Genomic DNA, 23052 nt, shown 5'->3' on the forward strand with positions numbered 1-23052 from the left:
CCGTTTCTCACTTGTTCGTTATAAACGGTACAATCTAACGGTTTCTTAGAACAACATTTAATTTGTATAAATTATCCGTATGTTAAAATACATATCTTGTTTTCTTTTTATAAGACCTACGCGTTACTTTGGTGGAACAACTATATCCGACAACTGACAATGAATCTAAAATTGGAGTCACCCGGCATCTCTCCGTTGTCGCAAAATGTAAACTTTGATCGCGGTATCAAGGTTTTCCATCGTAATATTGTAACAAAACAAAGTTAGACGATCCGGTCTAACTTGAACTCTTCTCTGTCCGCAGAACACCTGCGGAGAACTATGGACGATCCCGGAAAGTGCGATCGCGACGACGACGGCGGCAAACTACTTCTCCCATGACCAGTCGAAGTACATCTCGTTTGGCGTGGTAACTCATTGTCAGGTAAAAAAATTAAACGTATTAGCGTTGAATAAAGCGGCTCTCTCGCCGGTTTTAAATAAGCAACCCTGATCAATCGCGCTGCAAAAACCGCGCGTTTTCGCGGGCGGGGAGTAACTCTCTCGTGTGTAATTCTATATTCGGTGGAACGTACCTTTACTCATCTACATCTGGGACGACTTCCACGCGTTCTTTCGTTGTCTCAAAGTCAGTGCGGTTTCTCTTGTGAGTGGCTCTCTTCTTCTTCTTCTTCTTTGATAACACCTGGACCCCCCGGGGTCCAATATCTCTCGGCCAGTATCTCTCGAGTGGCCATTGTCAGCTGGCGCTGAGTGGCGGCAGTGGCGCTGGAAAAAAAAAAGAAACAAAGAAATGATAACGATACAGCTCTCGTTCAAACGACACTCGCGGCGTGGTGCCACCTGCCACCTACGAGGGCCATCCCGTCAGTCGTCGGTGTCGGTCCGGTCTCGTTCGTTTCTATGTGTCTCGCCCTCGCCGAATACATACGCGTTTACATGCTCGTCTCCCGCTGGCCGCTGAGCCCGCCGAGGTGGTATCCTTAGTTTACTCGCAGCGTCCTTCGCCAAAGTCAATTATGCTCTGGCGGATGATGGAGCAACTGCCGCAGAAAGGCGTCACGTGGCTAGCTAAGAGATATGCTTGGAGCAAGGTACGAAAAAATTCTTCGCTAGGGTAAAATTTCAATCTGTGACGTATAGAGCTCGCATTGTCGAGTTACGCACAATTTTTACGAGGCGGACGTAACACCGTGTGAAGTTGAACGGAAGGGCTCGGGCTCGGGGTGTCGACGGAGTCGGCCCTGGCTCGTCGAGAATCGTCGAGAATCGCCGAGTGGGGTCGCGCCAATCGCCATTCGCCAATCGCATTGATCCAAAGTCTATCCCAGTCACGTCGTTGTCGGTGTTGTCGCTGGTTGTCGCGCGCAACACTGTCGTACGTCGCACATTGTCGGTGCTCTTGTGTTTAGCGGGTTCAGTTCTGGGACCAAAGCGAGCCTATTCTTCTTATCCGACGTAAGTCCGCGCTCCATGACGTAACCCCGCATCCAGCTCGTGACGTGACTAACGGTACCCTGCGCTGTGTGATATTCGCCCGAGATCTAGTACGTGTATGGCTGCATCGCGCTTTGGTGCACTCTCTGTAATTTCAAGATGGCCGCCGCGCCGATGCTCCGAAGGTTTCCCCCTTATGGCGTATCATCTGCGTCCTCCTCGCACGCTTTCCATTTTTCGCTTTTAAAAAGCCGCCCCCGATCGGCGAATGGCACGCGCGTCGCCGTTCCGCGCGCGCGATTTCCCCGTTCCCCCCCCCGTCGTTCGATCCCTCGCTCGCGATCGCGCCGTGCGCCGTCGACGGCGGTCGAGAGACTCGAGAAATGCCATCTGCCATCTGCCATCCTCGAGGCACGATCCGCGCGATGCGCCATCATCGATCCTCGAGTCTCGACGGCCGCGGCGAAGCCACGCGCGCGCCTATGTTCGCGACGTTAACCCAATTTCTCGTTCTCCCAGTCCGCGTACGCGTCGACGTCGCGCGTTTTGGCGGGATCGCCCGCGGGAATTACCGATCGAAGGGTCGCGAGTGAACGCGCGCGCGATTCGAGTCTCGATAGGTGTGACGCAACGCGAAGTCGCGAAAGATGCGTGGCCAGCGTGGCTCTGTTTAAAGAGAACGAGAGAGAGAGAGAGAGAGAGCGAGAGAGAGCGACGCGACTCGCGCGTCTCGTTATCTCGTCCCCGAGCCCGAGATCCGAGATATATCCCGCGCCGTGATCTGTGATCTCCGTTTCTCTAATTCTCTTTTCCCCCCCTCTGCCCCTCTCGCAGAGCGGGCTAATCTGTTACGGCGGTGTCTGTGGACGCTCTCACGAGTGCGACTGCCCACGTTTTGCAGAATTTTTTGAGCCGATGTCCACGTGGTTGTCGAAAAACAGTGTCGTACCGAAAGCGTCATCCTCACGCTCCTGGATATCGTCCGTCTTCGCGTTCATTTGGGATCAAGTGAGCCTGTTCCGCCTTCCCAACGTAAGTACACGCAGTATGGCTCCGGCATAAGATACCCGCGGGATTCGGCTAATCCCTTCGGCTCCCTCTCCGGGTTTCGATTCTCTATTCGGCACGCGGCGGCGCCCGTGACACGCGTGACTCCGCGTTCCGCCGCGAATCGTTCGACGGCCTTCGACTTCGCGGAACTCGCGAGTCGCGACTCGCGTGCGTGCTGCCGTCTGTCGTCCCCCCCCCCACCGTGTAAACGTCATCCGTTCGCTCCGCGTTTTTGTCGACTCGCGATCGAACGTATACGTATGTACATACCTACCTGCTCATCTTGTCTTGCACCTCATTTTCATTAATTTTAATCGCGCGCACGATGGTCTGGCTCGGTTACATTCGACTGACTTATTTTCTAACGATACCGTATCTTTAACATGTAGCGTGTTAAAGATACACCCTTTAGATGTTAATATGTAACTGGTTCCTTTAATTATTGAAAATGTAAAAAAATATTTTTAAGGATTTATTTGGTTTCTAGAAAGGTCCCTCCGACGATTATTATTATAGACTCGTCTATGTTTTACACCTTTTACGTCGTTTCTTATGTCTTTGCAAAACCTAAATATATATATATATTTTTTTTTTTATTATTTCTATAACATATATTAATGAATGATATAATATTAATCGATTATCTCTAAACTGAATTATGTGTGTGCATCGAATGTCTAGATTAATGAGCGTGTAGAGATTTTAGACAGTTTTTCCTCTTTCAAATTTTAACTATTCTCTATACCTACAATATGGGCAGAAAATAAAGACTGAACAATATGATTTAGCAGACGCAACTTTACTAGATGCAACTGTTTTCTCGACGAGGGAAAAAATCAATTCTTTCTCGCTCGTGCGGCATACGCTTCTTATATTTTCTGCGCTTGAAACGGAGCGAATGTAAAGAAGCTCCAAGAGAGTGTAGAAAGTGCCATATAAATAATGCGAGCAGAGACTTTACGACAACCGGCAACGTTAAAATCACAACGCGCATCTGTGCTTGCGCTATCGCTCGTTTTTCCATCCTCGCCTAGCTTGTGCACACTGGCTTCTTTTATTCCGCCTCTCCTCGTGGAGGGACTGCGATGAAAAGCGGCTGGAAATAATCTCGTCGAATTTCAATATTTAGATTAGCCACCGAGGTTTCTAAAACAACACCGTTAATACCTAATACTTGTGTCTATAGTTTTTTTTGCACTGCGCAGAATTTTATGCAGAAAATAATAGGCGTTACCGGTAACGTGCATTTATGTCTGAGGATTAATATTCTTATCTATTTACATAATTAACACTTTTCCGAATTAAACTATTTTATTTTTGACATCAAAGTACTTGATGGTCTGGTTTGTCAACGGATCTTGATGTTGAAAAAAGCTCATCTTTCAGTATTTGTTAAAAAGAATCTGTAATTATATATAAATATATAATTAAAATATAAAATACTGAAAACATAGTAATGGTAGAAAATGTGATATTTTTGTACATGTTGCGAGTAAAAAATATTCCGTTTTTGTTACAGATGCCGCGAAGCAGGAGGCGTCACCGCTCTCGTAGCCACTCGAGAACACGTTCACATTCTGTAGGTTCCCCACAATACGAGCATAAACGCAGACGTATCGATTATGAGAGTCCACCGACCAAAGGAACTTATAGGTGAGTGAACGGTGAACGTGTGTAATCCTTGAACGGAGTGTATTCTTTTATTATCTCCAACATTGTGCGTGCTACAATACCTTCTTTTCCCGACGCCCAATTCGTATAATAAGACGTTACGCACAAAACTACTTTCAAAATAACTACTTAATCCGTATCGCTCTGTATCACCGTGATGATATATTCGAGGATTATTTATCGATAACGTTTAAGAATTAGATGATACAAATTAAAATGTAATTAAACCGTATAAAAGATGAACTATCGCGAAGGCGCGCGTCGAAGCGTATTTTAACAGAAAATTTAAAATCACGTATGAAAGTAATTTTACTTTATAACGATCTCGTTAAACACTTATTCTTAGAATGCCGAATACATATGTCTTCCCGTCTCCCATTGTCAAAGAAAGTTGCAATGAAAAGGGGAGAGCGCGCGAGAGAGGGAACCAGTAGTTGCGCTGAGACCAATACCGCGAACTCTCCCCCTCTGTTCCCACGTCATTCTAACCGGCAATAGAGCTTCTCCATGGTTGTCTTCGTGGCTGTCAGTCGTGATCCGTGCGCTCGAGCTTCGACAAGTCCCACCCAAGACCTGTTTTTGACCCTCGTTATTTGGAACGGTTTATGAAGATATACGTGCGAGTGTGCCGAGATGCGAGTGTCTCGTCGGCGTCGGTGACGCTCGCATTCGCCGGGGAATAAAGGAGCGTTTTTGTGCGTCCTTGGGGGTGTTTCCGAGGTTGAATTTTGCAAATTTATGAACGCTTAGAGTTTTATTTTGTCAAGTTTCAAAGAGGTAACGAATACTAATAGCGACCCGAATAATCTTCAAAACTGAAACATTGCGGAATGTTCAAAGTGTTTCCAGATTGACGTTTTCACTCTGCGCGCTTGGGGAAGGTACAAGTTTATATGCTAAAATCACTTTGGATGCAAAGAGAGAAGTCTTGAGAATACAATCGGTCCGCTTCCGTTGGCGCAAACTCCACGAAGTGCAACGAATCACTGTGGAATATTTATTTATAGTACCGCAATCTGCCGCGCGTACACGTCTCACTCGTTTTACTCGTCTTATCGCTGTGGCTAACAACCTGCAAACTTTGCGAAACGCTAGACGAAGACCGGAAAAAGAATGCACGAACGCGAGAGAGTGGTGTTCTAAATAATATTTTTTAATTCCATCAGCTTGCATTTATATCGGGCATTAGGGTGCAAGTCGGCGCGATAGGGTGAATATACAATGTCCCGCACGTTAATATTTAATGTTACCTTGACGTTAATTATTAATAGGCTGTTTCCGTGTGTTCTGTAGGCAAGGTAAAAATTTTATATTTTTCACGATAGAATTCTCGCGTCAAATATACCGCTCTTGAAATTTGATACCAATTAGGCTCTCTGACACTCTTATATTCACATCGTGCTTCATCAACCATGCATCTCGAGTAGTCGCGTGAGCGTGAGTCATGCAGAATGCGGGCACGAATTACCAATTAATTAAAACGCTCTTTATATTTCTCTCTTTTAATTTAAGACCGCTGTGAAGACCTGCTTAATGAATGGTAGTAATTTCTTCTCCGCATTAAGTACTTCCTGATCTTCTAGGTCAGTGACTGAGCGCGATTAAGCCCGGCGATATCGCAGTAAAATCTTAAATGAACCAAGTACCGTTTCTCTCGCGTCGTAATAAATGATAGTGATTTGCGGGGCGTCTGTCTTGCTGAAAAAAATGCTATCGATCGCGCGGGATCCAAGGGATCAAAGATGCAAGGACGAATTTTAACGGTGAATACAATAATCTACGAGCAAAACGCTTTTAGCTACGAAAGTCTTTGGCTACGCGATGTTACATACGTCTTTTTTTTTTGCAGCCGGCTTTAAAATCAGATGGTACGCAGATACGCGTAGTTGCGTCACTATGATTGGCATATTGTGATTATGATTGCCGCGAGAATGGCTTACGTTGAAGGCTACGACGTAAAAGGCGAAATGTTTCAACGCGTTTCTTTCGTGCACCGAAACCGGGTTACAATTTGTACACAGAGTTTAATTTTCGATGTTGTACATAGAAAATGCATCTTGTGCAAATTGTCGAGTCTTGTTTGTGCAAAATAAATGCAAGGATATAATCGCTTACCCTTAAATCTGAATTTCAAAAAAAGTATCTCCGGTTGAACTTGCACTAATTGTGCCTATTGGTGGACGCCGTGCGTTACTGCGGATACAATTTATTCTTGCAACGGTAAACCGTAATGACGAACGCTTTTTCATGCTCGATGAAAGAAGAAAGTCCATTATATGTGCGAAGTCTCGCACGCGATTTTCCCATCGATGAGAATCATCAAAATTGAGGGAGCGAGCTGACCTTAGATTAACGAGCAATTGGAATCCGCCTGCGTTTGTTTCGTAGAAAAATATTTGCTTGTGCATCGCGGCATTGCAATAAGTCACGAGTCGCTGTCGACGTTATCTCAGAATTGAATTAATTATGATTGATAATCGCGCACGTCTCCCAGACGCGCGTTAGAGTTCGCGTGGCTTCTCTACGAGCGCAGCTGTCGAGTACGGCTATCTGTCAATAACACAACTGGCAATTTCGATATTTTCTCGGACGGGCAAACAATTTCACGGCCTGTTTTCGATCGTGTTTGGAGATAATGCGCTTGCAAACCAGATATTTAGGCCTCTCGATTGATCATTTCTCTGTTCGTTACGATAGCACATTGAAGTTTTACGATTACATGGCTCCGACAAAATCACAGACGTTGAATCATCATCGTATTGAGGATAATCGAGCTATTCGTCTGCAATCTTTTCCGCTAGGATCACTCGTTCACCGAGATCACGCGAGCTTTTGCAAGGTCAGGGTCGGTCGGTCGATCGGTCTCGAGCAGCTTGATACCGACCGGAATCGTCATCGCGTGCAAGCATAAGTGAAAGAGAAAGGAAAAGTTACAAGTTAATCTTTGCAACTTCACCGAATCGCTGTTCACTTCCTGCGATCAGCTGATCCCTCAGCGATTCTATTCAAAGTAGATCGGTTTATTGTATTTGCACAGTGAAAGTGTTTTCCCGTTGGATTTTCCAGAGTTGAAGAAATGCATTTGAAAGCTATAATTGCGGGTTATTTTTATCGTGCATAAAACGCTAACGATGTTGATATTCGCTATAAAGATTTCCATCGTCGCAATTAGTGTAATCGCACCTACAGCTTTCTAATCGCGTTATGCCGAGAGAAACATCACTGATTCTCGAAAGAGAAGTAAAAATTGTCACGTGTGTTTTATATATATACATATATATACATATAAAGATTTTATAATTTTTATTAAGATTCAATAAGCTTGAAACCAGACAATTGCTTATCAAAATCTTTAGATAATTTTTCATGGCGATAATTTTACTTAAAATAAACGAAGTGTCAATTATTGATAATATTAATGTTATCGAAAAAGGGTCCAGAAGATTTACATACATACAGCTCTATCTTAGATTGTGATAAACATTGATAAACACGCGCATCTGATAAACACTATTACAAACTGGAGATATTTGCTCGATAAATCAACATTTCCCTATCATTCTTTAAACAATTGAAGTCAAGCGGGTTTCGACTAGCAATTATTTCCGTAAAATCGAATCGAACGTCACGAGTCTTCGTTGGAATCCAGGTTGCAAGACGGACGAAAATTAAAAGGATGCCGGTCCTGTACGTTGACCTCGCTTCCTGGATGCCAAGGTATAGTATGAATAGAACAGCTCTTTCAGAAACGATATAATTTTGTATCCGTAATTATCTTAAATATAGGGAAGAAATAATCTCATAAATAATTCATCTAAAGAAAGTTGTTATGATCAACATGTTGTTTTCTTAGACAACATAATTTTACGTACGTCGTTTTGCTTTGTAATATCCTGTCCGCATTGTGACAGCGCTATAGCGATTATGCATAGAGCAGATAAAATCGTATCGCGTTCCTCGCAAATTTATTGACCTGCATCGCACAAATACACGACACGCAAAGTAAAATATAGCTGTTTTTCGGAAAGTATTTTTGCTCCTTTTATGCAATCGATTGTGTGTAGCGATATCTGCCAAGTCGTGGGTGGTAAAGTTAAGGGTGAAACTGATACCCCCGATGACGATCCTCGTGCGCCCTATTTAGTTATTACATATCATCGACGAAATTTTCGACTTGGACAAACTCCACGACTCGGTGACGAATTCTGTTTTTCTACTTCCGCGAAACGAGGAAAATTAAAGCCATTATTGAAACAACATTTTTGATTACAAATTTATGTTTGCTGAGCGTCTCGCAAATTAGCATCCAGCAGTGCTCACGCTGGAAAGTTTTCGCGAGTGGAAATCTTCAGACAAACTCTTAACTGCCTGCTACTGGTAGGATTTGAATCGTTGCTTGACCGTGAACTCATCATACGGTTGATGCCTCTGCGCAGAAAAAAAAAGCGAAACAATGGCCGTCTGGCATGTCACTTGAAACGATTCATCGGATTCTTTTGCGTGCCTCGACGGCTAGTAATCTGCTACTAGCTACTAGCTGGAACAATATAGCTTCTTCTCCATATGTATTTGCTCGGTAGATTGATCCAAGTTAATCCCTTTGTGTGCAAAATTTTTATTGGTTAAGTAATTGAAATTCAACGTTGTTGGAGCTCTGCCCAAAGTTTCTTGACGGTTTTCGTTTCGTATTGTGAATCATCGGAACGCGGCAAACGAATTTTCAAGCCTTTTCAGTCGCGCTGTAGTGACTGTGGATAAAAATACCCCGTGTATTCTTATACATAGCTTCGAAGGAGTAATGTTGCATTGATGAGAGCAAGGGATATTTATAACTTAAATGATTCTCGCGCGATTATTATCGCTATTATCTTTTTATGAGAGATATTGTCTCAATAAGTGATGTGTTCTACTGAAGAAACGTTGTTGACTTATTGATGATGAAGCTATCGTACAACAGTAAATAAAGAGTTGTACATATATCTATAATTAATCAAGAAGTATCTCATCATTCTCCAACTAAGCTTGATAATCTATTTGAGGGGACGGCAGATTAATTGGGTCGTCCCACGGTTATGTACACGATTAAGAACATGTCGTACGCGACACGACGCCAACCTTGATTTCCACTTAGTTTCGCTCCAGATCATGTTGAACGTTCGGCTTTTGCGCTACATTATCACTCGACACACTTTTCAATTGACTTGAATTAAATATTACAATATTTATATTTTACGAGAACGATCTGTTTTTATAATATATTTTGAAGGTACTTCAAAACGATACGGTACACTTTATCTTTTTCCTTCGTTTAATGTCTCTCTACACGAGTTTTAGTGTGACGTCTAATTAAAAATTAATTTTTTTTGTTTGCCTTGTTTTGTTTATTTATTTTTTTTTGTTTGCATTTCAGCGGAGAACGAGTGCTGAGGTCCCGGCAGCACGAACGGGGAACCAGTCAGGAACGTCGGTACAAGCGTAGTCATCGCCGATCACCTAGCAGCGGTCGACAGCACGGGCATCGCGAGCGTGATCGTGTCCACCTGGCTCACCCCACGTCGTCCCGTCGTACGCGCCTTCATCGTCATCACGGTTCGTCGTCGCCCAGCCAGGAGCGGCACCGCCATCGATCGCCGTCCACCAGGAGTCAGGTGAGTCCGAGGGACAATATGACACACATATTAGCATCGATTATTACGCGCTCCTGTCCGCTATATGTTTTACTGCGCCGCGTGATACACGATCGATCTACAAACAGTTGATCCGATCGTGTTTTCAACCCTTTATCTACGAAGACATACACAGCAGACGCCTGTCGTACTCTGTCGTACTTATCGACGATGTTGTTGAAAGAAATCTTGAATTATTTGATACATGCATGGGAAGCTCGTTTCTAACCTTCTTGAATCCATATTTTGGAAAAAAAAGAGAGATAAAGATTATATCGTATATGTTCTAATATATTTTCCATATCTTGGAACATATGATATTTATTTATTTTTATAATATGTATATAAGATAGCTTGGAATAATTTTCTTTATTCACACATACATGGAACGTACTCTCTTTAAACATCCTTGTGGGAACCTCATGGCAAACTTTAATATCGATATAAGCATTTTATACATTTGTTTTTTCAACTTTTAATTAAACTTTTGACGCGGATTTGCACGATGTGTTAAATTATACCTTATAAAGCCTTATTAAGCGATTAAAGTTTTATTACCATGAACGCTGCCGTCGTAAAATTTCATAATGAAATAATTCTTCGTACACGGTATAGCGAGGGTTAAGCTAAGTTTCGCATATTTTTTATCAAATTTTGAGCAGGCGATAATAATACACGCATGAAAGCGTGAAATGGAGCCAGATGCGGAAGCTGAGTCGAAATTAACGGACAGAAACAGTCTGTGAAGAGATTACCTTCTCAATTTCTAACTCAGTTTTTGGATAACGGTTATTCAATTCCTCGACATATTAAACGTGCGGATTAGTTCTTATACCACCTATCGAGCTTTGATACGTAGTAGAGACCCTTAATGATGATCGATATGTGGCAGCGTGAGGACGAGTAGGACACAGAGGGAGAAGAGTTAGCGCGTCGACGCGCTCTACCAAGCGAGAACAGTCTCTGGAGAATCTCGTGGCGCAACGGGTACGCCGGGTGTATACCCGGAGCGAGAATGCCGATGATTCTTCTTTCTTACTCGACGCCGGCTATTTTCGACCGGCGACTATTTTCGAGGGGGACTCGTCACGCGGTTTCGCCGCGGTTTTAGTGCGAGTTTGCGCCAGATGGCCAACGCAACATCGTCGCCGCCGTCGTCGTCGTCGCTGTCGAGGAACGTTGCGCCGGCCGGTTCGCCGAAAGCGGACGCAAAGGCTTCTTCGTCAGAAAGTACGGATTTGAAAGCGTCCTCACTGATTTTTGACCTGCTCATACATCCGAGCGTGGCGCATCGACGACATCTTCGCATCTAAAACGAACGAAAGCTCCAGCTACTCTTTCGAATCGAGAAAGTGCCTCGAGAGTAACGAATTAATCTACGGAAAATTAATACTCCGTCTTCGAAAATGGAACGTTGAAGCAGAGTCGTGTCGATTTCCGTTTTATCGCCGCGGTAGGTAAAGTCTGGTGGCACGGCTGGCGGCCCAGAATCGTTCAACCTGGATTTAGAAATACGCGCATCTTGCAGTTGGCAAGATGCGCTCGTGAGACGTGGCGCGAGGTGTAGGTGACCGGGTGAACCATCTCTCGTTTCGCGCGTCAACCGTCAACCTGGATCCTGGAAGTTGGGCCGCCCTCGGCGGCGGCGGCGGCGGCGGTGCTTTGGCCGATGGTGGTCCACCATCGGCCACGTCGTCGTCGTCATCGTCCTTCCAGACTCGGGAATTGAGTCTGCTGATGCCCGGAAACGTTCCCTGGTGGCCGCGTCACGAGGATTGGGAAGCGTGGTTGCAGCGCAACGTCACCGAAACCACCAGGGAGTTCGACACGAAACTTGACGTCACTCCCGAAACTAACGATACATCGGCTTCCGAGGTAGCGTCGAGACCTTCGTATAGCTCCACGATATTCAATGTTAATTATTTGCTCGAGTAGGATGTGTATGTGCGTTTCGGTATGTGCGTGTTGTTTATGCTCGCTATTTCTGCGACCATATGCTGGCTTGAAACGCATTCCAATTCTAATCCACTTCTCATGCACTCGAAAAATTTTATATCGTAATTTTGTAATCCTTTTTACTCTTGTTAAAAAAAAATCATTGATTATATTAAAAAGAAAAAATTAACCACGTCAAGAGACATTTGAAGAAGCAGAGTAATTTGAGCGTAAAAGTGAAGATATTAGAGTTCTATAATGAGTTCAAGAAATATAAAATTTTTTCGTTTGAATATTAATTGAAGATATTTCTAATAGCTTAAAAAAGCTACGTCGTTCAAAATATCCGCGGAAATTTGTTTTTCTTTTGTAAAAGGGTTAACGTATAAAACGCGTGCGTTCATTTCTGTTGGCCGTCCGCCACGCAGCAACGGCGATGACGATGACACTGCGCGAGCCTACCGAGCTGATTAGCCGGCCAGGACTTTAACATTTAAGCTCGGCGCGTTGGGTTTTCTGTACAGCATGACGATCGTGGCGCACGCGTTTCAGGCCACCGCAGTTTATATTTGGCGTAGCCCATTCTCGAAGACGACGACGACGACGACGACGACGCAACTTGGAGAACGAGAAGCGTGTGCTCCAGTACGGTGCCCGCTTTCCCCCATCTTCCTCCCCGTTTTTAACTCGATATTACGGCCTAACCTTGGTCAATATTAGGTAGCGGAAGAAACACGCGTAACTCCTCGAAGCCCGAGCAACGACGCTTTCGTTATCGCAACATGAGTGATTTGGCAGAAGTATTTTTTTCGCGATACGATAAAAAACAATCCGTCAAGCGAAACGTTTATAGCGGTGATCCATATTGATTATGGCTCTTGCTGTTCTGCATTCGCGATTAGCTCGAGCATTGTATTTAGCCTCCTTCTTCGAATTGCTTGTGTAACAATGGAGTTTTTATGGAAAAAACTCGGTTTTTTTTATAGCTCTACACTTCTACAAGTTTACAGCTGGACGATATTTAATCTGTTCGTTCTTCTTTTGATAATAGAAACGTATATACGTGTCTTTTCTGTATTTTTAAGTGGTCTGATTTCTAACTCGAGCCAAATTAATCAATCGCTTCGCCAGAAGATATTTCGGAGATGATTTTGAGACCGACACGATGCGGAGGTATCCGTGGGCGAGTAGTCTGCGCGAACAAACTGCGTATTTTGTAAACGGCGTGTATTTATACCGATACTCGGACTTAAAATCTACGACGATAGGATGGTATCTTTGACACCGCGATCTTGGAGACAATTCGAGCTTTATTAATAGTATTAGAGTTCACACGAACCTGTTCACTAATTTTTTGATCAAACGCTTTTGATTTTTAGACCAAGTTTTTAGGATTTAGCGACGTGTGCTTCATTCATTCATTTCTTTTTGGATATTGGATTTTGAATCGTTTTGCTTATTTTATATGCGATACGATTGACTAGTTTTGATGATTCTCGAGTGAAATTATCAGATCTTACTCGAAGATTCTTTTATTCTTATTTGCTTGACTTTTTTAAATCTAAAAATTAATAGAAATGATAGTCTCGCAGTTATCATTGCGCGAGGACAGTTTTTTTTAGATAATCTCTAAAAATTTAGTTTTGTTTTGCTGATTGGAATAATAACAAAATTTTGAAAAAGAATTTTAATGACTGGATAATTTAACACAGATGATTGTATAGTTTCTCTTCTATCTCTTGTCATTTTTTCTTATGATTCCTTATCCTCTAAAATCTTCCAGAGGAGACCTAAAGGCGCTTTGTATGCGTACAAAACGCAATATACTATGTTTATCTAATATCTGTATTAAAAAAGTGCCAGCGTTGTTATTGAGTGACCAATATTGGACCATGCAATAGACCTACTCTACATTGGATTGACATCGCAATTAAGATATTTCTATGTGTGTCAAGGTATACGGAGCAAGTGGGAGAGAAAGAGAAAGATAGGTCGCGTGAAAATAGTAAAAATACGCGGCGGTGATGGTTCGTTATGATGCGTTTTCCCATGACGCGTGCAAGTAGCAGGAATCGCGCCATTCATGGTTATTTCTTCTCCATGGATCAGGAAGCACGACGCACGGCGTTGCCAAGCACAAGTCCGCATAGCGCGTGCGGAACTTCGGCACGTTTCGAATAAACGTTCCGAGACAATTTACGTAATACCCCGCGGATCCCTCTCCTTTCCGTCCTCTTCGCTCTTCTCATCTTCTCCGCTTTCCACCTGCGCTTTTCTTCGTCTTCCTTCAATTCCGCTCGTCCGTCTCTCCTTCGTCGTGATCGCGCGTGCGAGTTACGCTGATCGTTCTCTCTCTCTCTTCGTTACTTCGCATCCGATCGCTCTCAAAGAGTCGCTTTTGAGAGAGGTGGACGAATCGTTCTCGTCGGAGCGGGCACACCACCGCTCCCTGGTATTTTTAGTACGACGAGAGAGTATTTGGCGGGGCGCACCGAGTTTCGCCTTCTCCTCGTTGTTGTCGTCGTCGTCGTCGTCGTCGTCGTCGCTATTACTACTGCTGCCGTCTTCGTCTTCGTCTTCGTCTTCGTGAACGGCCGACGTCGTCCTGCTGATCATCGTCGTGGTTGTAGCTTAGTGCTTTGCTTGACGGCGTTTTTTCTCCTTTCGTGATCGGCGTGCTCGGCGCCTTTCCGTAGTGATGTACCTGCGTAGAAGATCGTTTCGTCAGCCTCGGTGTCTTCGTGTTCGATCGCTCTTGCGGCCAATTTCCTCGCACGACTTGGCCACTACGGCTCGGGCATGTCGCGCTGAGATCACCTCGCGAGATCCGCCAGGACGATCTTGAGTGTTCCGCTCGAAGGTCGGATTATCTGATCTGGGAAATCGTGGGTGGTTCGACGTAGCTCGCGACTTGACAGCGATCTCGAGTTCATATTCGCCGAAATGTTCATATTCGCACCGCGCGACAGCATGTCGACGTCTCGACAGAGCTCGGTCGCGCGACGAGGTCGTTTCGCACGCTCGTCCACCACGACCAGCGTGACGCAGATGCTAAGCGACTCCTGCACGAGTCTCCTCCAGAAGTTGACTACGAGGGTGCGCGGAACGTCCGCGCTCAACGACCGAGGCGTCGGCGCCACGGCCGCGAGGCGATCGCCTATTGTCGGCCGACTGGGTAGTACGCGAAGTCGCTTAGAGGACAAGTACAGCACGATTTTAGACAAGTATTCCAGCAAGAGGCACGCCGACGACTCGGAGCGAAGCGCTCGCGGTTATTCGCGGAGGCAGGAGCGCGATCACAGCTATTATCACCGAGACGACAGTCCGTTTGTGCGCGACGACAAGACTCTGGAGCCCTCGATGACTCGTACCATCATCAAGAGTCCCACCAACGTGATTCTCAGCGAGAAAGCTTATCCCTACGTGAGCTCCGTGATAAGCAGGGAACCCAGGCGCGAGAAGACGCCCGCCTACAACCGCACCGCACGACAGACTTTACTGAACTCGGAAGCTTATCGCCGCTACGGTAGACACAAATCCGGACACGCGGAAACGCGCAGTCGGAAGGTGAGACCGCATCGACACGGCAAGAGCGAGCAGCTGGAAGCTCGCTCGACGTCCTTGAAATTGTCCCGACCAGTCAAGATCGAAACGTTGACGTTTACGGACGAGATCACGGTCGATCCGGACAAGACGCCAGTCGCCAACAACAACGCGGAGAACAGTGACATCGCTCAGAATATTACGCGGAACGCGTACGACGTGCTAACCGAGGATGTGGATCCGTCGATCTCGGATCGGGCGGCCAAGCGAAAGGAGATCCAAAGCCTGATCCTGAAGTACGCCGCCATGGAGGACACCTACAGCCAGTTGGCGGCCGGCGGACAGGCGAACGTACGTCCCAGCACGACGGATCTCATCGCCAGCAAGTACAGAAGGAGCAATCACCGTAACAACCAGAAGGAGGACGCGTCCAAGGGCGCGATAGCCCCGAGTAGCGCGAGCGCGATTAACGAGGTGGACGCGATCCACGACGCGATCGTAAGTTGTCGAGCCGCGGGTTGTCCGGATTGCGCGATCTCGCGAAAGCGGCGCCGACCGCCGTTTTAAGCAGAGCGTGTCCGTTGCCGCTGTTGTCTTGTCCTTCTCGTCCTCGCCTGTGTGTTCGTTTGTAGTATGTGTGTGTGTGTGTGTATATGCGTTTGCAGATCGCGCGCGCAACTTGTGTGAAATTCCTTTCCGTCCTAACACACTCCCTAGATTCACGCTGACTGACGTCTGTTACGCGAAACCGTTGAAAGGTCTATTAACCGCAGTAGTCGCCGCTACCTCTCCGATAAGCTAAACACTGCACGTCTGCCAATGTTTGCCGTGAGAGTACCCACGAGGATACCCTGGAACACTCGCCTGCCACGTCGATCTACCTTATCGCGTTTCCAAAAGTGTAATATTTATCAATCTCTTCTGTTTCCAACTCGGGGATTGAGAGTAACACGTTTCATGTAACATATACATTTGCGATGTAGATACTGTTTGTGCTTAAGATTCAATTCGGTTATCCGACCATTTTTGAATCGATCGAACCGTCATCTTACATGGCGGCTGGATATTCAAGACTACGCTGCGGTACACTTGTGGAAAGTGAACTAAATCTCACATTAAGATCAGAATTGTATCGACATCGAAGATGCAACAGTTTTGTTTACGATTATCTCCCTTTTTTTTCAATGATCTTAATAACATGTTGAGAGTACGAAGGACTACGAGAGAGTACGGGGCTCTGCTTCTCCTTTTTCTGTTTAATTTCATCCGTACGTAGAAGTGACTAGCGATCGACGATCCGAACAATTCGACAGTTCAATCCGCGTGTCGTGTTCTCGATAAGGTAGGATCGAAAACCCCGATCAGTATTGCTCCGTATTGCGGCAATGAGGATCGTGCCCCATGAGGATCGAGAGATATCTCTATCGATCGTCGTGGAGCGGCGCGGACGGTTTACGCGAAACACGTAAGTACTATGACGAGTCTATTAAGCAATTAACAGTTTAACTAAGCTACCTCTCCGAGTCCGTGTTAGATGAAAGGTAACGTGTTACGAGCACTTCGAAGGAAGCTGTCCGGTCGTCCGCGTATGTTTTTTTTTCTTTGTCTCTTTTTTTTATATTTGTTTATCCTTCGTCGAGATTGGGATTCGGGTAAATCGGAATAATTCATTGTCTCGTTCGCAAAATGATCATCGATGAAATATAGTGGTATATATAGTATAGTACATATATATATATATATATATATATTTATTGTCATTTAAATCATTGCCATATATACCTTATCGCGATTATCCGATTATACGTGTACATAACGCACATGATTCTCTCTCTGCTTTTCTCTGTCTGCCTACGTTAGAATGTGCATTTGTAGTCGTTTCATGTACGAAGTGCTCTAGTCCGTAGAGCCGTGCGCGTCTTGAAACCGGGTCCTTCAAGGCACGCATATACCAGGTCTAACACGAATACATATATAACGAGTATATAGGCGAGCGAGATTAAAATAAAAAACCGAAAACGGATAAATAATTAAAATAAGAGAACGTCTGCCATACGAAAAAGTAATGTAAAAAAAACATAGACTAAAGAAAAGCGTAAAAAGTAAATGAAAAAAGAAAAGAATATACGTATTATGTGCCGAATGGTAAATTCGTAACCGCAACTTTCTGACTTGGCAAACCATTTTGCCCTCTCCCCTTTCTCTCTGATTGTTGGGTTACCATCTCCGTTGTAATGGAATGGAATGGAATGGAAACGGATATGGCACACACGGATTGGTCACAACTATGGTCGACCGGGCGCTCGGATCGGGTTGGCGTCTCTCTCTCTATCTCTCTCGATGGCGATGACGATGTTATCCTACCTTCCTACCCCCACCGACACTCTCGTACGTTCGTCCCGTGCTTACACACGTCCTCTGCCGCGTGTTACACGGGTCTCCGCCGATTCGCGGTGGTGGTGACGACGGTGGTGGATGGCACGGTGTGTGGCAATTGGTTGACGATCGGCGGCCGCCTCGACCTGGATACCATCATCCCATGACTGGCCACGTGGACACGGCGGATGTGACCCGACGACCCATCGACCGGCCAACGGCTCCTTCGACTCTGGATACGTGCACCTACGTCCGGCATGATCTCTCCACGTTTCTGAATCGGACCGACGCGAACACGGAATACCGAACACGGCGGGTCCGCGATCTGCGATTGGGTCCAACTCTCGGCACGCACCGATACCGATACCGCCGGCCCAAATAGAGCCCACGACCGCCCTCCGTCGAGGACGATGAAGACGGCCACCTTGTATACCAATCCGGCGACATCCTGGCAAATAGATGTTCGTGATCATGTGAATACACTCATTGTAGTAGATTTAAGCAAGCCTCAGGTCGATTAACTGATCGGTTATCTACGGTATCTGCCCCTACTCTTTGTCTCTCTTTCTCTCTTTTTGTCTCTCTCTTTCTCTCTCTTTCTCTCTCTCTCTCTCTCTCTCTCTCTCTCTCTCTCTCTCTCTCTCTTTCTCTCTCTCTGTCGTTTCTTTTTCTACTATTCTCTTACACTTTTTTTTCACTTCTCCTTGCTTGAACTATGGGTATTATATATGAAACAATATTTACACTAAAAAACAAGAGTAACAATTCACGCGTTAATCACGTTGTTGATGTATCGATGTTCTCGCTGAGCTTCGCCGTTCAGCATACACATACGCGCATATATTGAGATATGTTATATATATGGAACCACTTACCTGTACACACATTTGTGCGTATTGGCGCGGTTCTCTGTCTAGATCGAAAATTCTCCCTGTCGATCTTTCCGGACACTTTCGCGCGCTAACTCGGTATACGCGAAAGGTAAAAAAAAAGATATAGTTTCTCTTTGTCTGTCTGCTTATGTAAGATTTATCTCAGAAAGATATCTAAGAAATAACATGAATATATATATTTAGCAACCACATGTTTCAACAGCACGTAGGAAGTCCGTCGGCTCGATGACGACGACGACGACGATTATCGGGAAGCCGGCGCAAAGAGATTTCTTCTTGATTCCCCGTTGAATCGCGGATCCCTTCTCAACGCAAGGGTGGTCCGGTGGAGACAGAGAGCTCGGAGGAAGGGAGCAGAGATGAATGAGAAAGACCGAAGGGCCTTCCTCTTGTTTTGCGCTATCTTCTCGATACGTCGTCCTCGGGACGACGTGTTCCTCGCTCTTGATACTCGCGCGCGAGGACGACTGGCATTTACTCTCATCGTCTTTATATCGCTTTATATCATATTGAACTCTCCTTGCCTACGCGTTACGTTAAGAACGAAGGACGGGACGACGTAAAAGGTTCTCCCGTACGACCGACAGTAAATGCCACGTCCCGCGTGTCCGTTCAAACGATTACGCTGCTTACCCCGTTTTAGGGCCTTTAGGAGAGCAGCGATGTTTCCGATCGACATTTAAACTATACGATATCGTTCCATTTAATACCGTTTATTCGTTATCCCGTTCACCATGAACCGCGCGTGTACGATAACGCACGATCGGCCGAACGCCCACACGGAAGAGTCTCGCCCGCGTTCCTTCGCGACCCCCATTTTTCTGTTTTTTTTTCTCTCGTTCAAGCGCGACGGCTCTCCTTGAGAGAGCGGTCTTCCTTCTCCTTTTGTTAAAGGAGCGATGGACGCGGATCACACCCGCGTTTGTCGAAGCCACGAGCGAGAGGGTGTCCCGTCCGATTGGTGAACGCAGGCGAGCACTCCCTCCTCCCGTGGGCCGCGAGGCTCGTATCCGCTTGGTATTTATCTCGACTTTTGCATTGCAGATAAAGTACTGGCCACCCTAGGAGAGGGTACTTTTGGAAAAGTTGTCAAGGTTAAGGACTTGCAAATGTAAGTGCCAGCTCACATAAGTACATAGGTAACATATTTCGTGTCTCGCACGTCTCTACCACTGTCTACTCATATTTCTCTCTTTCTATCTTCCTACCTACTTATTTATATTTATCTCTTTTCGCGGTCGCGCTCGCTATCCTCTTGGATCTCGCTCGGTTCCTCTCGCGCGTCATCGTCAATTCGCGCGCGGAGGAAAATCCTAAATGCGCGCGTTACGCGACGACGTTCCGCGGGCAGAAATAGCCATCCGGCACTGTCACAAAATGACGCGCGAGTATAGTCGCAATAATAGGATGGCCTTGCACTTTGTTTTACGGGTTGGGCATTTGTGACGGCCGCGAATTAGATCTCTTTAGCGGAACATGAAGTTACGGCAAACGCCCGCGTGAAAAATATTCTCCACGTGCGGCTTCGTTCTCGCGGGATGCGGGATTTGAGCTGAGGAGAGACGATTTCGGTATCAGATATCATAATCGTTATGAACATTCTAGGGATCATGTGATGGCTTTGAAGATTATTAAAAACGTGGAGAAGTACAGGGAGGCAGCGAAGTTGGAGATAAATGCTCTTGAGAAGATCGCTTTTAAGGATCCGGAAGGCCAGCAGTTAGTATACAAATTGTTTTATTTATTCTTTAATTTTTAAGTAGTTTTATAGACGAGAAGCTACTTTACAAGCAAGGATATTTTTTGTTTCAATTTAAATTATAAGTTGAAGAGAGTGGCAGCAACTAACTATCGATTATTCCATTTTAGTCTATGCGTAAAGATGCTCGACTGGTTCAATTATCACGGGCATATGTGCATCGCGTTCGAAATGCTCGGTCTGAGTGTTTTCGATTTCCTGGTGAGTATCGAAGTAAGTACCTTAGACGAATTCGACGCTATCATATTCGGGATGTTGACGAAATTATTTTTACAGAGGGATAACAGTTACCAGCCGTATCCATTGGAACATGTCAGGCATATGGGCTATCAGCTTTGTTACGCCGTAAAGTTTTTGCACGACAACAAGCTGACGCACACGGATCTTAAACCGGAGAACATCTTATTCGTCGACTCGGACTACGACAGCACGTATAACAATAAAAAGGTGTGCTGTTGTTATTATTTTGTATTATCAGTCCGTCGAGCTTCGATTCGGCATATAGGATAAGCTTCCATTCTAAAGTGTTTCAAAAAAGCTCTTTCTTTTCAAGCGGAGGGACATGAGACGCGTAAAGCGAACCGACATCAGACTTATCGACTTTGGTAGCGCTACTTTCGACCACGAGCATCATAGTACGATCGTTAGCACGAGACACTATAGAGCGCCCGAAGTAATTTTAGGTCAGTGCCTATCTTAATATATTTTTTTGGTTGCACGTACATTTGTATCGCGATCTCCATCGTTAATCTTGTATTTTTCTGTATGTAGAACTGGGCTGGTCTCAACCCTGCGACGTTTGGTCCATTGGTTGCATCTTGTTCGAGTTATACCTGGGCATCACGTTATTCCAAACACATGATAATCGCGAGCACTTGGCGATGATGGAACGCATACTTGGCACAATACCACATCGCATGGCCCGCAAAACTAAGACCAAGTACTTCTACCACGGCAAACTGGATTGGGATGACAAGAGTTCGGCCGGTAGATATGTACGAGAAAATTGCAAGCCGCTACATGTTAGTATTTTGATTTTTACTTCGATCAAGTTCTTACATGAAATTGTAGCTATTAACCATACGAATTGAGACAAAGGTCCAAGTAACCAGAATAAAGTGGGTAGAGATTGAGAATGTAGATTAGAATTATTGTAATTAGAATTTATTCAATTAGTGATAAAATTGTTTTCGATAATGATGCAATTGTTGGTTTCGAAAAATAATATGTACTTTCATGTCTGTGTAGCGTTACATGCTGTCTGATGATGAGGAGCATCGTCAACTGTTCGATCTCGTTCAAAAAATGTTGGAGTACGAACCCTCGCAACGCATTACTTTGAAGGATGCTTTGACTCATCCATTTTTCGATGCTTTACCGGCATCCCAGAGATTGCCCGACCCGCGTGCAGCTGGTGATTCTCAACAATCTCACGAACGATCACATTCACTCTCTCGATGAAGCTAGGAAAGGGACCGACCTCCGTGCTGGACAGACACTCCACTTTCAACGACGCTACTGCCCTACGTCTTCGTTCTGATATCATTAGTTTTCATGAAAACATGTCTCTTTCGTAATTATGAAACTCGATGATGAGATACGACACGAACATTGACATTTAAAAGATAGTGCGTGCATGGGTGTATAAATACCGATCATTGGAATTTCTCATTTAATTCGCACTCGATTTAACTTGGAACTATGTATATGTAGGAACTACACGTAGGGAAAGCAGTAGTGCGGTGGTGCCGTGGAACTTGGACTAATTCGAATTCGATATATTTAACGATGAGCGATCAGATTACTACCCGTTACTCGATAAGGTCCTTAGTGGTCCGCTGTGTTTTTAATCGCAATTGTCGATCATGAGGCAGCGACGAGGTCCCTGTTACTGGCGTGCAAAGGCCAGTGTGTCTGCTCAGTGTAGCGTAACAGAGTCCCACAATTGTAAACAATTTTTTAAACGCTCTTCTGTACATTTTTTGTCCTTTAAATTTATTACCATGTTACTGTGCGATATAAACGAGTTTGAGTAAAGATCACTTTCGGGGTCCGCAATTTTATAATCCGTTCTAAATTGACGACTACGAACGTGTTCGAGCAGTATCAGACTAGTGACAAAGTGGAAGATAGTCTTACGCATACACGTCAATATGGTTGACAGGAATCGAGAGAAAGCGAGAGTGTGTGAATAACGATCACCAATTCATCGTTGTGAATTATATACATCTTGAGAAACGTAAGAATACATAATTGTCTTAGAAAATAGTTCTTTTCTTTCATTAATTTCTGATATATTGAATTTGGAAAAAGAAATCGCGCAACTTCTTCACGACTTGCCGACTTAGCACTGCCTTTAAATTCTTGGCCTAATTAAGCAAAAACTTTTTGTCGATTTTACATTATTGTGCTATAAAGATTTTAGTTAAATTGGTGACGTACGCCGGGTATTATGGGAAATGATATGTCGAACGTGAAAAGGCAACTTTTTTTTATCACGGACATCTTTAATTTGCACAACTGTATCACCTGTGTAAGTTTTGTTTGACCTTAGTTATACCACATCTACGAAATAAAGAATATTATATCTACTGCTCGTTAATTAAACGACCGGAGATGTCTACTTCTGCAAAAAAAAAACCGATTCTTTAAGTAGCAATAAATACATTTCTTTCGAACCAGCATCGATATTTATTTGTTCAACCAGCAAATCGATTCTTAT

General features: G+C 44.8%; 3 protein-coding genes across 6 annotated transcripts in view; 2 read left to right on the top strand and 1 right to left on the bottom strand.

The window, feature by feature from the left end:
- LOC143904175 (uncharacterized) overlaps positions 1–1477 on the bottom strand; it is a 27631-nt gene extending 26154 nt beyond the window's left edge. Inside the window, exons 1-3 of the mRNA XM_077418591.1 lie at positions 1168–1477; positions 932–1083; positions 576–768 (exon numbers count right to left, since the gene is read on the bottom strand). The gene's annotated coding sequence lies outside the window, so the exon portion shown is untranslated. The remainder of the gene's footprint in view (positions 1–575; positions 769–931; positions 1084–1167) is intronic.
- Positions 1–4144, top strand: part of LOC143904201 (uncharacterized) — a 4889-nt gene extending 745 nt beyond the window's left edge. The window contains exons 2-3 of the mRNA XM_077418644.1: positions 305–424; positions 4007–4144. Of these exons, the coding sequence (XP_077274770.1) occupies positions 305–424; positions 4007–4144 (258 nt within the window). The remainder of the gene's footprint in view (positions 1–304; positions 425–4006) is intronic.
- A 7577-nt stretch (positions 4145–11721) lies between these two features.
- Positions 11722–23008, top strand: LOC143904171 (uncharacterized). Of its 4 annotated transcripts, none has more exons than XM_077418575.1 (9): positions 11722–15800; positions 18061–18139; positions 19616–19682; positions 20177–20290; positions 20441–20543; positions 20607–20777; positions 20869–21013; positions 21102–21352; positions 21579–23008. In XM_077418575.1, exons 1-9 carry the CDS (start codon positions 14703–14705, stop codon positions 21789–21791), a joined length of 2241 nt encoding a protein of 746 aa, XP_077274701.1. In that variant the 5' UTR covers positions 11722–14702; the 3' UTR covers positions 21792–23008. The 4 variants fall into 4 exon arrangements, with proteins under 4 accessions (XP_077274701.1, XP_077274698.1, XP_077274702.1 ...); XM_077418576.1 differs by having other exon boundaries at positions 11726–15800; positions 20441–20531; XM_077418577.1 differs by having other exon boundaries at positions 11729–15800; positions 20441–20531; positions 20884–21013.
- Positions 23009–23052: the final 44 nt, after the last annotated feature.

Source organism: Temnothorax americanus, unplaced genomic scaffold (assembly GCF_048541705.1).
Source record: "Temnothorax americanus isolate GAGA-0224 unplaced genomic scaffold, ASM4854170v1 Scaffold5, whole genome shotgun sequence".
Classification (NCBI taxonomy): domain Eukaryota; kingdom Metazoa; phylum Arthropoda; class Insecta; order Hymenoptera; family Formicidae; genus Temnothorax; species Temnothorax americanus.